Here is a 15,666-nt window from a genome sequence, read left to right on the forward strand (position 1 = left end):
CGACTCCATGCTGTTGGTTTTTGCCCCCTTCACAGTATGCACATCATTGCATACTCCATAGGGAGCCCTCGGTGCGGAGGTGCGATTCATCGATCCCTCGGTTAAGCGCATAGGGAAAAAACGGCACACAAAAAACCTGATTCATCCGCAGTTGCATCTGATCACACGCTGACGGACTGCACCCGCAGCTTCAAAGGGAGGTGTGATCATGCAACTGTGGGTCAAATTCCTCTGGAGGAAATAGCCTTGCTTCCCCCCCTGTTTTTTCTAGCACATGTGACCACAATCTACATGATATATCTGCAACAACACAGAGAAGATTAGTGGTTTACAATTTTTTTTGCCAAACACGTTATTATCCTCTGCAAGAAACCAGCTCTGGCATTTATGTAATGCCATAAAGTGAGCTTTGTGAGGAAAGAGAAGAAGTGTTTCAGGCTGTGTTATGGACTGGGAAGTTCCTGGAGATTTGGGGGTGAAACCTGGGGAGGGAAGAGGCCTCAGCAGGGTATAACACCATCAAGTCCAAGCCGGCAAAACAGCCATTTTCTCCAGGGGAGCTGATGTCCGTCATAAGAACATAAGAGAAGCCATGTTGGATCAGGCCAGTGGCCCATCCAGTCCAACACTCTGTGTCACACAGTGGCCAAAAATACCAGGTGCCATCAGGAGGTCCAGCAGTGTGGCCGGGACACTAGAAGCCCTCCCACTGTTGACCCCCCCAAACACCAAGAATACAGAGCACCCCTTGCCCCAGACCGAGAGTTCCTATCTGTGGCTAATAGCCACTGATGGACCTCTGCGCCATATGTTTAGCCAATCCCCTCTTGAAGCTGTCCATGCTTGTAGCCGCCACCACCTCCTGTGCCAGTGAATTCCATGTGTTCATGACTCTTTGGGTGAAGAAGCACCTCCTTTGATCTGTTCTAAGCCTACTGCTCATCAATTTCATTGAGTGGCCACGAGTTCTTGTACTGTGAGAAAGGGAGAAAAGTACTTCTTTCTCTACCTTCTCTATCTGATGCATACATTTGTAAGCTTCTGTCATGTCACCCCTCTCTCATAATTTCTCCAAGCCAAAGAGCCCTAACCTCTTTAACCTTTCTTCATAGGGAAAGTGTTCCATCCCTTTAATCATTTTATTTGCCCTTTTTACTTGAATTTACTTTACATTTCGATTTCTATACCGCCCCTGACCCCTAGTGGGTCTCAGAGCGGTTTACACTGTACTACTTATGTAGTTAATTACCTAACTAGGGCCACAAATTCACGGGGGAAGGGGATTACCTATCAGCACCCATGCGGCACATTTCTTCACCCGGCGGGCTTCGGACGTTATTCCTGACGTCTCGGATAGCTGGCGACCCTCTCTGGCAGGCTCCTGATGACTTCCTCCTCTGGCGTGCAACTGCTTTCGGACTGCAGCTTCCGGCTTTACGTCCCGTCGGGCTCCTGCCGTGCTGCGTCATCTCGCTGTTGCGTCGCCTCGGCTCCGCCTCCATCAGATCGGGTCATCGCATCCTCCGATCGCCAGTTGCTCCGCCGCCATTGTTCTCGCCGCCGTTGCTCTTCACCACCGCCATCAGCACTCCTGGCACGGAACCAGGAGGGTGCCCCCTGCCACCTAGGACAGGTACCCATTCATCTACTTGCTAATGCTTTCGAGCCGCTGGGTTGGCGGGAGCTGGGACTGGGGCCGGGAGCTCACTCCGGCCGCGGTGGGGATTCGAACAGCCATTGTGGCTGTTCGCTATTGATGTTACTTGCAGGCGTTGTACTGCCTGCGCCACCACTCCCTTTTCTGCACGTTTTCCAAGAGTAGAATATCTTTTTTGAGGTGTGGTGACCAGAACTGTACACAATATTCCAAATAAGACTACATTATTGATTTATACGGGGCCCTTATGATACTGGCTGATTTGTTTTCAGTCCCCTTCCTAATACTCTCCGCCATGGCATTTGTCTTTCCTATTGCCACTGCACTGTTATCCGGAGATCGGTTGTAATTCCAGGCCATGTTCATATATTGCCACCCACGCGTCATCAGTAGCCAGCTGAGATACTTCTCGTATTAGGACATTTCCTGAAAGGTCAAACTTCCCCACCTTGCTGCACTGATGCATGCATGTGCCGTGAAGCTGCAACCAACTTATGGTGACCCCAGCAAGGGTCTTTCAAGGTTTGCCATTGCCCTCCTCTGCAGAGGCTTCCTGGGAGGTCTACCTTCCAAGTACCGACATCGCTTAGCTTCTGAGATCGGACAAGATCAGGCTATACCACACCATACCGTACCACATCCCAGTTTACTGCACTTACCCAGGTCTCAAACATGTCTTCTGGGCGCAGCTTGCGTAGTGTGGCTCTGTAAATGGAAAATACAGAGCACAGTTTTTAGAGAGAGAGAGAACCCTTTGATGGCATAATATACAATTCAAAAACCTAGACATCAATATATATGCACATACTAAAAGTCTCCACCAAACAGAACCCATTTGGAATTAATAAAAAGGCGAGGGGGGGAAGTAAATCTAAATATTATAGTTTCTAACCCTTAACTTCCATACACATAATAGGAACTCAGCGACAACTGTGGTAATTTCAGGAGATTTGTCAGATAACAAAAAAACCAAGGTCATTATTGGTCATAGATTTTGCAGAAGAAAGAAGGGGACAGATCAAGGAATGGTGTAGCAAAGCATAATGAGAGCAGCGAAAAAGTATATGTTGCACAGTCAGGTTCATTGTAAAGACAGGTACAGACTCTCTCTTTATAAGGAATACCCTTATATCTGCTTGTCAAAACAGCCGAAGGGAAGAGATTGAACCTGGCAAGCATGAAAGCTCTACAGTGTGAGGGGTTTACCAAATTAGAAAAGTACTGGGCTATAGAATCTTGTGTGGGGAAAAGAGCAAGAAAATGTGGAGAACAGACTCCAGAGCGACCAACGTTAATTACTTGAGCTCCAATGTTCCAAATGCTCCTTCAGACAATTCGAAGAACATCCATTTCACCATTTCACCAGAATTGGCCAAAACATCCAGATCTACACCAGAGCACAGTTTTATTCCACCGGTTATGACTGTCAGCAGTCAACGTGGTGCCCATGAGGACAGGGTTACCAAGTCAGTCACCAGTAATAGCGGGGGAGATGTCAGACCCTTGAGTTAATCCACTCTCAGTCTAATAGTCTTTTATGAACGGTTTATTAGAAACAGAGATTTAGATGTGCACAAGAGAGATCTCTTATTCAGACTAAAGAACAGATCAAGGGTTAGGTATTGTATAGGCAATAGGTATCCCATAATGCAACGGTCATGCAGTTGGCATTCACCCTCTCACCCTCTTTCACTCCCCCCCCCTTAATACTACACAGCACTACAAAAGTTTATTATCCAGCAAAGGATGAGAGGCTCCCGATGGCCAGACAACTTGGGGCCATTCTCATGGGAAAGTTCTTACAAGCAAAGCTAACCTAACTCCCGCAACACATACACACCCACTCCTCCCATCCCTCAGAATTTATGGCAGAGAGGGATAGAAAGGGATGAGACCAAATGGTCCTAATGGCCCTAAAGTGAAAATAAACTACAAAGGCTGAAACAAATGAAGACGTTAGTCAACATGACAATCATCTGAGCCCGATTCTGACAGGAGAGTTGGTCTGTGGCCGGGGGTTTCCCCTATACACGCTGCGATGACGTCACCCAGAAGTCATCACGTTGGGCACATCGCTGGCTGGTGCTCTAGCAATCAGCCTGGAAACTCTATGGTACCATAGAGTTTTCAGGCTGATAGCTAGAGCATCAGCCAGCGACGTGCCCGGCACGATGATGTCACCTAGCTATCTTCACAAAATCTAAAGGAAGGGCTTGCTCCCGACAGACCCCCATTTTGGGTGCCCAACAGGGCAGTCCTAACAGGAGTCCCTGTGGTTTAAAGGCAGCGGTCGGCTTAGGCTGGATTCACTCTGCACAGGCTTGCATTTGCCAAGCTCTGCATTTCCCATCACTCAAGAAAAATGCTGTTGGTGCAGAATGATGCCAAGATGCCAAGTCTTTCACCACGACCAGGGTTGGCATCAGCATACCCTGAGGTGGGGCAGCTTCCAGGGCCCAGGGCTTCTGGCGGGGCCCGCCCACTGCTGTTGACTCCACCCATCCACTGATGAAGAAGAAGAAGAGGAAGAGATTGGATTTATACCCTGCCCACTACCCAAAGGTGTCTCAGAGCGGCTTACAAACTCCTTTCCTTCCCCCTCCCCACAACAGACACCCTGTGAGGTAGGCGGGGCTGACAGAGCTTTTTTAAGACCTGCTCTTTCAAGAACAGCTCTTATCAGAACTATGGCTTGCCCAAGGTCATCCAGCAGGTGCAAGTGAAGGAGTGGGGAATCAAACCCAGTTCTCCCAGATTAGAGTCCGCACACTTAACCACTACACCAAACTGGCTGCTCAACCTCCGTGGTGCTTCCAGCTACACGTCCTGTCCAGTGCCACTGAGAAAAGAGCCGTAGGCAGTGGTGAACACGGGCAGGAGAACAGTTCACAAGGGGGCAGGGGGAGGACCAGCAGGCAGGTGGGAGGCATATGGGGGGGGAAGGCGAGCAGGTTTGGGTGCCGACTGGTGCGTCGAAGAGGGGATAGGGCCCTTGGAGTTTGCAAGTCATGGAAGAATTTACATGCTTGTTTATGCATGCTGATATCCTAGCTATTTAGGTAGAGACCCAATGGCAGATGATGCAGGTATTTGCTGCCAGAAGGTAAAGGTCTCCCTTGCTCGAAAGCTAGTCAAATCTGACTCTAGGGGGTGGTGCTCATCTTCGTTTCCAAGCCGAAGACCCAGCGCTGTCCAAAGATGTTTCCATGGTCATGTGGCCAGCATGACTAAACACTGAGGTGCACGGAACGCTGTTGCCTTCCCACCGAAGCGGTACCTATTTATCTACTTGCAATTTCTTGCTTTTGAACTGCTAGGTTGGCAGGAGCTGGAACTAGAGACGGGAGCTCACTCCATCACGTGGCACTCAGATCTCGAACTGCCCAGCTACAGACCTTCCAGTCTGCAGTTCAGCGTCTTAACCTCTGAGCCACCGCAGCCACCAGAGCAAGATGTTAAAATGCATAATTTGTTAGGCTTGGGATTCTCCAGTTGGGTAATCGATAGATCAGAAGATGTCCCAGGGTGGAGGCTTAGAAAGGTTATTGCTCTTTGTTCTGTCTCTCGCCTGGGGCAAGCTCATGTGGTTTAGACTTTGGAGAGTCAAGATGCAGGTTAGTCAAGTCAGAGAGGATGTTAATCCTTTGTTTTTTTCCTAGCGTTTCCCAGTTTAACCCTCCCTCCTTAGTAACATTTCTTGTTTAAAAGCTAACACAAGTGTTCTGCTGCGTTTACGAACTCTGCATTTTACACTGAAATCCCTGGCAAGGGCCCCCGAGGAACTCTCTGCCGACGGCCTCTCAGAACCTGCGACCTGCCCCGACCATTTCCTGGAAGAAGGGCCTGGGAATCCAACATGCTGGCCCCCCAAAACACAGGGCAGTTCTGCTTTCTGGCACTCACTCCACATCTTCTCAACTGGGAGGAGAAGGTGCAGCTCAAAACCACATTTGAATACCCTGCGGCAATGCCATACAGACTGCAGAGTCACCCCTGAACGGCTATACATCTATGCAGAAGGTACCATAAAACCTGATGAACAAAGAAAGCGAAAGTGGCATGCAATGCAGAAGGTACCATAAAACCTGATGAACAAAGAAAGCGAAAGTGGCATGCAATGCAGAAGGTACCATAAAACCTGATGAACAAAGAAAGCGAAAGTGGCATGCAATGCAGAAGGTACCATAAAACCTGATGAACAAAGAAAGCGAAAGTGGCATGCAATGCAGAAGGTACCATAAAACCTGATGAACAAAGAAAGCGAAAGTGGCATGCAATGCAGAAGGTACCATAAAACCTGATGAACAAAGAAAGCGAAAGTGGCATGCAATGCAGAAGGTACCATAAAACCTGATGAACAAAGAAAGCGAAAGTGGCATGCAATGCAGAAGGTACCATAAAACCTGATGAACAAAGAAAGCGAAAGTGGCATGCAATGCAGAAGGTACCATAAAACCTGATGAACAAAGAAAGCGAAAGTGGCATGCAATGCAGAAGGTACCATAAAACCTGATGAACAAAGAAAGCGAAAGTGGCATGCAATGCAGAAGGTACCATAAAACCTGATGAACAAAGAAAGCGAAAGTGGCATGCAATGCAGAAGGTACCATAAAACCTGATGATCAAAGACAGTGAAAGCGGCATGCAATGCAGAGGGGAATGTCTGTTTCCACGTGGGTTTCATAAAACAACGGAGGGAAAAGCCAATGCAGAATCACCCAGAGATGGAATTGCCAGGACTACTCAGAAGGGGTGCTTCAGACGACCATTCTTTGTACCTTTTATGCTCGTTCACAAACTCGATGAGCTCCTCCTCAGTATACGGCTTTTCGGGGACTCGAACAGGGTCGTCCATGAATGGCTCATAGAAATCCACCTCGTTCAACTTCAGACCCAGTTTCTTTGCAACCTACAGGCAATCAATGATGGCAGAGCTGTGAATGAAGGGCACTCCTTGTGCTGGGAAGTGAGGTTCATGAAGACGTCCCTGTCTCAACCTGAACAGGTTCTCGTCATAAATGTTGGAAATATCAGGCTTTTTTTGTAGAAAAAGTCCAGCAGGAACTCATTAGCATAATAGGCCACACCCAACAGCAGAAACTCATTAGCATATTAGGCCACACCCCCATGTTACCAGAAGTGTGGTCATCCAGCCACACCCACTTTTTGCTTCTTATTCTGTTTACTTTGTTTATTAAACCCAGGTCTTTTTTGTAGCAGGAACTCCTTTGCATGTTAGGCCACACACCCCTAATGTAGCCAATCCTGAAATCCTATGGAGTCTCTGCTGTTGGGTGTGGCCTATTATGCTAATTAGTTCCTGCTGGGTGTGGCCAACTCAGGAGCCAGCCGGAACTCCGTTCCTGTGCGTTCCTGCCCAAAAATAGCCCTGGGAATATGTGTGTGTTGCAAGGTCTAAATTCAGTCATTATAGGGTTAATGTGTTTACCTTGTGTGCTGTTGTTTAGACCAGGGGTGGCCAACTGTGGCTCGGGAGCCGCATTTCACACCTATTGTGCGGCTCCCGGCAGGGCGGCTGGGGAAGCTAAATATCATCAGCAAACAAATATCAAGGCACAAATAAATATCATTATCAATATCTGCTTTTACCGCTTTTGTTATTATTTTTGGCAGTCTCATTTAATGTTAATAAAAAGCAAATTTGCATATCTACCAGTAAAAACGTGTAATATCTGTTCATGTCTTGCGGATCGCAAACATCTGACGTTTATTCTATGTGCCTCGTATGTCAAGCAGGTTTGGCCACCCCTGGTTTAGACTGACCTGGAAGGGAACCTGGCACAAAGCCAATGGGAAGAAAGCCTGGGAAAGTGGAGCCTATTTACTAACAATCATTGGTTAGTGCATTCAGGTGATTTCCTTCTAGGGGTCAAGAAGAAAGAAGAATCTCCATTACCAACCGAGTGGTCAGTCTGTCTGTTGTTGTAACAGTAAGGAATGCAGTCTTAGTGTTTGTTGTTTTGTAGATTTCCCGTGTACCCTTCTCTTTAGAAATAAAGATTCTTACACAGAAAGAAAGTGCCCCAGTGAAGATCCACTGCAACCTCTGAATATTTAACTATTTTTACCAAATTTTCCAACAATAAAAACATTCAAAACATAATTATGGGGAACGTTTCAGAGGGCAGCTGTGTGGGTCTGCTGTAGAAGAACTAGATTTGAGTTCAGTTGGGTTGGTCTCTAAGGGGCTGCTGGACTCGAATCGAGCTCATTAAAATCCAAGACACAGAAATGCAGTTAGGTCCTTCTGTCTGATTCACCAGTTTCCACACTCTTTGCTGCGTTGAAGACTAACAAAGTCAAACTGAATTGGGAAGGGTTCGATGGCAGAGTGTTGGAACCGTAGAATCGCAGAGTTGGAAGGGGCCCTACAGGCCATTCAGTCCAACCCCCTACTCATTGCAGGATCAGCCTGGAGCATCCCTGACAAGTGTTTGTCCAGCCGCTGCTTCAAGACCGCCAGTGAGGGGGAGCTCACCACCTCCCAAGGCAGCGGATTCCACTCTTGCACAACTCTGACGGTCAAAAAGTTTTTCCTAAGATCCAGCCGGTACCTTCCACCCCGCCCTTAATTTAAACCCATTCTTGTGAGTCCTCTCCTCTGCTGCCAACAAAAACAGCTCCCTGCCCTCCTCTGAGGGACAGCCCTTCAACTACATCAAGAGAGCCATCCTGTCCCCCCTCAACCTCCTCTTCTCCAGACTGGACATTCCCAAGTCCCTCAGCCTTTCCTCACAGGGCCCTTGGTCTCATAAGAACATAAGGGAAGCCAATCTTGCACCAGGCCAATGGCCCATCCAGTCCAACACTCTGTCACACAGGGGCCAAAAATATCAGGTGCCATCAGGAGGTCCAGTAGCAGGGCCGGGACACTAGAAGCCCTCCCACTGTTGCCCGCCCCCCCAGCACTAAGAATACAGGGCATCCCTTGCCCCAGACCGAGAGTCCCTATCTATACCTTCTGGCTAATAGCCACTGACGGACCTCTGCTCCATATATTTATTATCTAATTCCCTCTTGAAGCCGTCCATGCTTGTAGCCACCGCCACCTCCTGTGGCAGTGAATTCCATGTGTTAATCACTCTTTGGGTGAAGAAGTACTTCCTTTTATCCGTTCTAACCCGACTGCTCAGCAATTTCATTGAGTGCCCACGAATTCTTGTATTGTAAGAAAGGGAGAAAAGTAATTCTTTCTCCACCTGCTCTGTCCCATGCATAATCTTATAAACCTCGATCATGTCACCCCTCAGCCATCATTTCTCCAAGCTAAAGAGCCCCAAGCCCTTTAACCTTTCTTCATAGGGAAAGTGTTCCAACCCTTTGATCATTCTAGTTGCCCTTTTCTGCACTTTTTCCAATGCTATAATATCCTTTTTGAGGTGTGGTGACCAGAACCGCACCCGGTATTCCAAATGAGGTCGCACCATTGATTTATACGGGGGCACGATGATACTGGCTGATTTGTTTTCAATTCCCTCCAGCCCCCCGATCATCCTCCTCACTCTTCTCTGCAGGAGGAATTTCAGTTCAGTGGCTAAGCATCTTCTTGGTACGCAGAAGGTCCCTGGTTCGATCCTCGGGATCTCCAGTCAAAGGATTCGACCACAGGTGATGTGAAAGGCCTCTGCACGATACCCTACAAAGCCGCTGCCCGTCTGAGTAGACAACGCTGATTTTGACAGACCAATGATCTGATTCCGTATAATAATCCAATAATAGAAGAAAAAAACAAGTGTAGTAAACAGACTCACTACTTACAAATTGCCAAAATGCTAAGGAACATGAAATAGAAAGTACAAATGCAAAGTAGCCACATAAGAAAAATACAAAATGGAAACAATGAACTTGTTTCAAAATTCATCCTTCATCAGGGCATTCATTCCCTTTAAGTTGCTGCGGTTTCCATACTTTTACTCTCATGCTCTCGGAACAATAACAATTCAATACAAGAACGAACACAAATCTCCACATCTGGAAGTCTGAAGCTGCTGAAGCTGATTACCCATTGATGAAGGATGAACTTGAAACGTTGTAATAAAATGTTGTAATCAAATATCCGGACACAACGTCACATTATTATATTAGTTCTCCATTGTTCTGTGGATTTTTCTATTGTAGTGTATTATTACACAAGTTCTTCATTGTTTCCAGTTTGTATTTTTCTTATGTGGCTACTTTGCATTTGTACTTTCTATTACATGTTCCTTAGCATTTTGGCAATTTGTAAGTAGTGAGTCTGTTTACTACACTTGTTTTGCCTTCGGTTATTGGATTATTACACAAGAGTGTCGTGAACATCACTGACTGCTGATTCCATATAAGGCAGTTTCATAGGTTCGAGCAGGCAGAAGAGCAATGCTTTCACGTGAGCAAATAAATACCGAGCAACTCAAACCAAGTACTTACGTTGCTCTACGTGAAATAATCAGGAAGATGTATATTCAGATAATGAAAGGAAACAAAATGAGACCCACACTCCTCTTGGTGGTCCAGGTGCTTACCCCTTTGTCAAAGGTGGCGAAGAATTTGATGTAGGGCTGGAAATGTTCAGCTGCCTCCTCGAAGGCTTTGTAATCTGAGGAGGAAGGAAGGAGAAAAGGACAAATCCTCATTTGCTCTGCTCAGAAAAGGACAGCCGGCATCAGTGGACAGCAAAACCGAAGGAACCTTCCCACTCTTTGGAACAGGAGACACTTTGGAAACGAAGGCCAGGCTGCTATACAGACTCCTCTCCACCGTCAGCTGGTTCTGCTGTCTCCATGTGCTTCTGTCCACAGAGATGAAGTGAAAATGAAAATGCCAAAACTTTGGAGAAGCAGTGCTGTGTTTGCTCTCAGGGTGCCTTTCCAGGCGAGCAAAAACCTGGAGCTCTTCTCACAACATGAAACTAGATGCCACACAAGGGAAAAAAAGGACAGGCAAAGTGCGGCTTTTAAAAGCCACACCAAAATAGGCACACGGCGGCAGGATCATACAGATCCCGTGAACCACCGTGCAATTGCTCCCCGGCACGATCAGATGCCGGGGAGACCGGGGAGAAAGCCACGGGAGGCTGCCGAACTGCGCATGTTTGAGCATGCGCAGTTCGGCCAGGAGCCGGGGATGCACCAGCGGAAGAACGCGCCGGCGATCCCACGGCTGGCTTTGATGCGGCCTTTCGGAAAGAACCACCTTGGTAGGTGGTTCTTTTTTGCTGCGGGTTATCGTCGGAAGGGCCGGATCGTGGACGGGCGCGCAACGCTTTCCAGATGTTGTGGTGGGATCGCGCCTGTTTGCTCCGCCCCCAATCCGTCCCTCTCCCGGCCCAAATCCTCTCGTGTGACCGGGGCCTAAAAGTCTCTAGTGTTGCTTCTCTTCGGACAATTAGGTGCAGGGCGACCCTTCTAAATGACCTTTCTCTTTCGGTAATATGCTTATTTGCAAACCACATACCCCCCCAGCGCCACAGGTAATAATCTTTTGGTGGATGTGCAGGATCCCAATTGTGTGTGACTGAAGTGCCATCAAGTTGTAGCCGATTCGCGGCAACCCTGCAGGGTTTCCAAGGCAAGAGACGAACAGAGGTGGTTTGCTGTTGCCTACCTCTGCGTAGCAACCCTGGACTTCCTAAGCGGTCCCCCATTCAAATACTAACCAGGGCCAAGATGGGACTAGCCCTAATTATCCAGGTCAGGGAGGGAGATCCCAACTGCAGGTTATCACGATCATATTCATATGGCGATCGTCGGTCCCTGCCACACGGGACGGCTGAAACGCGGCTACTCAGAGCCGCACCGAACTTGAGGCGCTGCGGCGGGATCCCACGGATCCCCTCAGCCGCGGCGCATCGCTCCCCAGCACAATCAGATGCCGGGGAGCAAGAGTCCGATGGGAGGGGGAGGCTGCCGAACTGCGCATGCTCGAGCATGCGCAGTACGGCTGGGGTCCGAGATGCGGCGGTGCAAGGACGCGCCGGCCGATCCCACGGCCCACCTTGAGCTGCTCCAAGGGATGCAACCACCTAGGAAGGTGGTGCTTTTTTGCTGCGCGGTATCGGCGTTTGGGACGGAACAGGGACGGCCAGGCAACGATTCCCAGATGTTGCCGTGGGATCGTGCCCGTTTGCTCCGCCCCCGTTCCGTCCCGCTCCCGGCCCAAAAGGCCTCGTATGGACAGGACCGTTGTGTTCCAATGGCAAACTGTAAAAAGTATCTGCACCCAGGCAAAGCTTCATGGAGATGGCCACTGTGCTTCTCACAAGAGTATCTGAGTGACTTTTGGACTCTGATGGACTGTAGCTTTTCATATTGTTGTGTAAAAATGTTTCTAGAGAATAGACGGGGTAGTGAAGTGGCTGAGTATCCAGGTTTGCTCTGGGTCTCACCCGCTTTTGGAGTCTTTTTAGGGGACCTTTTTGACATTTCTGGACTCCTCCAGATTTGACAAGGGTCCACCAGATCCTTGGGAGCAGGAACTGGAAGCAGCTTAAACTGAGCCCCCGTCTGTGGTAATAGCGGGCAAAGGTTTCAGTTTGTCTTGAAGCACAAGCTCCGAAGGACCAGCCGGGGAGTTCACGGCTGGAAAGCTACGTCAAACCCCAAATAAGAGCCTCCATACCTCGCCACAAATCATCCTGGTGAAGACCCTGTGAGTACCCTTTCTTCTATCTATAATCGTCAAGCTCGGAAAAGGATACTTAATTGCCCCTATAAATCTCTCCCAGAGGCAAAGGGAGGGGGAAGACTCCCATGGTGGGCGGTGAGCCAGAGTGCCGGGAATGTTATTGCATCAAACACAAAGGGGCAAAATAACACTTTGAAATCTTCTATCTGCTATCTGGGAAATATCGTTACAGAGACTTATTTCACGCTTAAAGAACTTTGTTGGAATTATGGAGAGGGAAACAGGCTCTCGTGGAGCTGGAATGGCGGGCTGTAGTTTCTTTGCCTGCATAGTTACACAGTGAATGTTGTACTGCTGTGTCAGCCGATGTGCAAGATGGCTTTTTCAGGTGCTCTTGATGGATGGAAATATACTGATATTCTCAGACGATTATTGGGACTACTTAAAAAGCCAATTGACGGGAAAAATTACAACTGCAGTCCTGGAAGCCTTGGGAGAGTTTTGGGAGAGCTTCGGAGAGGACATCACAGAGGCACAAAATCGGATGATGCCAGACACTATACAAGATGGAAAACGACGCGACCTGCTTCAACATTCGATATCTACAAAGAGAGATTTACCCAGCTTCTGCTTTGATGGGCTGGTTGGATATAATGTAGCCGATGCAGGGTTCGAGACACAGGGCTGCTTGTTTTTGTACACAGGCAGGCCAGAAGAGGATGGGACATTCGAAAATCAAAGGCACAAAAGAACAACGATTTTGATGAGACATTTTCAAAGAAAGCAAGAGAAACTTAAACTTTACAAATAAGTGGAAGTAGCACTCTTTGACAGTCTGCATGGCTTTAATTGGCTGAAGGGATAAAGATCTACTAAAACTGGAACTTTTAAGCTATTGAGAACTGTTTATCTACTTTGTGTTTCTACACCTGATTTACATTGCTATTTGATACCCAATTGATTTATAAATATAACCTGAAGCAAAGTATTTCCAATTTTTGCATTGTCTTGACTAATGAAAGCTATAAAATATGGACTTTTAATTTGAAACAATTTACTCTCTGTACATGTAATATCCTAATTGAAGGAGGATGAAAAGATATGGGCAGTCTGAATTTTTAGAGAGGAATTGCAGGGAAAATATAATTAATGGGTTACTTATTTAGAGAATGTGTATGGTTTTAACTATTTTGAGAGAGAAGACCAGATGTTACAGGATAAGGTGAAAGCTATATGGCTTTGTCAGTGTGAGAGCTGGATTGCAGGGAAATATCACATATTATGTTTAGGCCCGCTATTTAATGAGATTTTGAAAACTAACAGTGTTAAAAACATGAAAGAATATTTAAAGGGACTAGATTGTTAATTTAGAAGAAATATTCTTCTAAATATTCTTTAGCATAGTTAAACTGCTAAGTTATGCCTGTTTCTTTTCTGCTGTTTTTATATTGATATAAAATAGATTAATAATAGTATAGTATTGATAAAATGAAATGTAGTAGATAAAATATTGGTGAATTAGTTTTATAACGGGAATAGATTTTTGGTTTAATAGTGTATTTGTATTATTGAATACAAATTAAAACAGGGGGGGAATGGGAATCTGTATGCAAATGTGATGATGTGAGCGAGATATTTGACTAGCTATTTTAAAATGCATGGCTCTTTTCTATGTAACTTGTTAAAAAATAATAAACTTTGCCCAATCTGGGCAAGTAAAAAAAAAAGTTTCTAGAAAAATCTCAGACCGATTTCACACAAGAGCTGTGCCACGGTCGCGCCTCCCTTTGCCCCGCTTCTACTGGTCCATTTCCCACTCGAAGCCTCGGGCCCGCATTTTGACCCGCGACTTCACCCGATTTTCCCTGCGGTTTCGTGATCCTGTTTTTGAGGATCACGAAACCGCGGGGAAAATCGGGCAAAGCCACGGGTCAAAACACGGCCACGCGGCTTCGAGTGGGAAATTGACCAAAAGAAGCGGGGCAAAGGGAGGCGCAACCATGGTGTAGCTCTTGTGTGAAATCGGTCTCAGTGTTGCTTAGATGTTCTGTCCTCAGGAGCAGCAGTGGAAGGTTCAGCACTAGAGGGTGGGACGTGGGGCCCTCAACTACCCTCGGGGCTCAGGTGGCTTCTCCATCTTGACTATCTGGTCTAGCTGTGAATTCTGTGGTAAGGTGGTGAAGAAATGGAATAAAGGCATAACAGTCGATCTGTCCTTACAACATATGTTGCCAGTGGTCCCTGTGGCACCCAGCAATACCTTTCTTGGTGCCCGCCAAGCATTTGTAGAAAGTAGGTAGGCCCAGGTGGAGCTTTTGCCCATAGGGTTGCAGCAGGGGGATTTGGGGGGTGCATTCTGGGGGTAGGTGAGACATCATGCATGGCATCCCCAGCACAATGACGTCACCCAGAAGTGACATCATCATGATGGCGACATCACGTGCAGTGTTCTGACTTTTGGGCAAATCTGTGTGTTTTTTTGCCTTCAAAATGTCAGCAAGCTGCCATTCTGTTTTCTGTGACCTCTGTGTACATATCCTTACCCTGTTGCACCCGGCTTGTTTATACTACCCTGCTTCTGTGCTGGAATGCATAAGATAACTACTGGTGGATGTGTGGGGGAGAAGATGCTGTAATGCTTGCCTATTGCTATCTCATGAGAACTGCACCTGTGTTTTGTCTGATGTTCTGCCTGGTTCCCATGGACTGGGCGCGCAACCGTTTCATTAGCCCGCCAGCGGGAATATTATTCATTGGATATGTATCTGTTTGAATTTCCTTTATTATGCTCGCCCTAACTGTGTATCCCCAGTTCTAACAAAGAACGTGTTTGAGTATGTCTTCAATGCTTTGAAATAAATTTTGCTTTTCTTGAAAACGTGGATTTATTCTCGATGCTTGAACTTCCACCCCAATTTCCTGCTAGGTCGCAGCATTTTAATGTTCTTGGTCGAGACATACACAAGATCCCCAGGTTTCAGATCAAACCCCACCACCCTACCCTTGTCTGCCTGGGCCTTGTAAGCAGCCTTGGCTGCGTCAAGCGTTTGGCATAGCAGAGGCCATGCATTTTGCAAGGAAGTACACCAAGTACTAGCATCCCCAACGGGACGTTGGCCCATCCCCTCCAGGAAAGGGAGGGGGGCTGTCGTAACCAGAAACAGCTTTATAAGGAGACATGCCCGTGGAGCTATGGACAGTGTTGTTATAACAATATTCAGCAAGAGGCAACAATTCACACCAATCATTTTGTTGATAATTAGTAAAACAACGAAGATATTGCTCCAGGGTCTGATTCACGCGTTCTGTTTGTCCGTCAGTCTCAGGATGATACGCGCTGCTGAGTCCTTGTTCCACCCCTAAAATGGAAAGAAGTTCCCTCCAAA

General features: G+C 47.2%; 1 protein-coding gene across 1 annotated transcript in view; it reads right to left on the bottom strand.

Annotated features, from left to right (window-relative positions):
* The window catches only part of CASQ2 (calsequestrin 2), a 68,456-nt gene that overhangs the window by 17,803 nt on the left and 34,987 nt on the right, over positions 1-15,666 (bottom strand). Inside the window, exons 5-7 of the mRNA XM_015410079.1 lie at positions 10,180-10,253; positions 6,436-6,566; positions 2,317-2,362 (exon numbers count right to left, since the gene is read on the bottom strand). Of these exons, the coding sequence (XP_015265565.1) occupies positions 2,317-2,362; positions 6,436-6,566; positions 10,180-10,253 (251 nt within the window). The remainder of the gene's footprint in view (positions 1-2,316; positions 2,363-6,435; positions 6,567-10,179; positions 10,254-15,666) is intronic.

The sequence above is a fragment of the Gekko japonicus genome, unplaced genomic scaffold (assembly GCF_001447785.1).
Source record: "Gekko japonicus isolate JY-2015 unplaced genomic scaffold, Gekko_japonicus_V1.1 scaffold170, whole genome shotgun sequence".
Lineage (NCBI taxonomy): Eukaryota > Metazoa > Chordata > Lepidosauria > Squamata > Gekkonidae > Gekko > Gekko japonicus.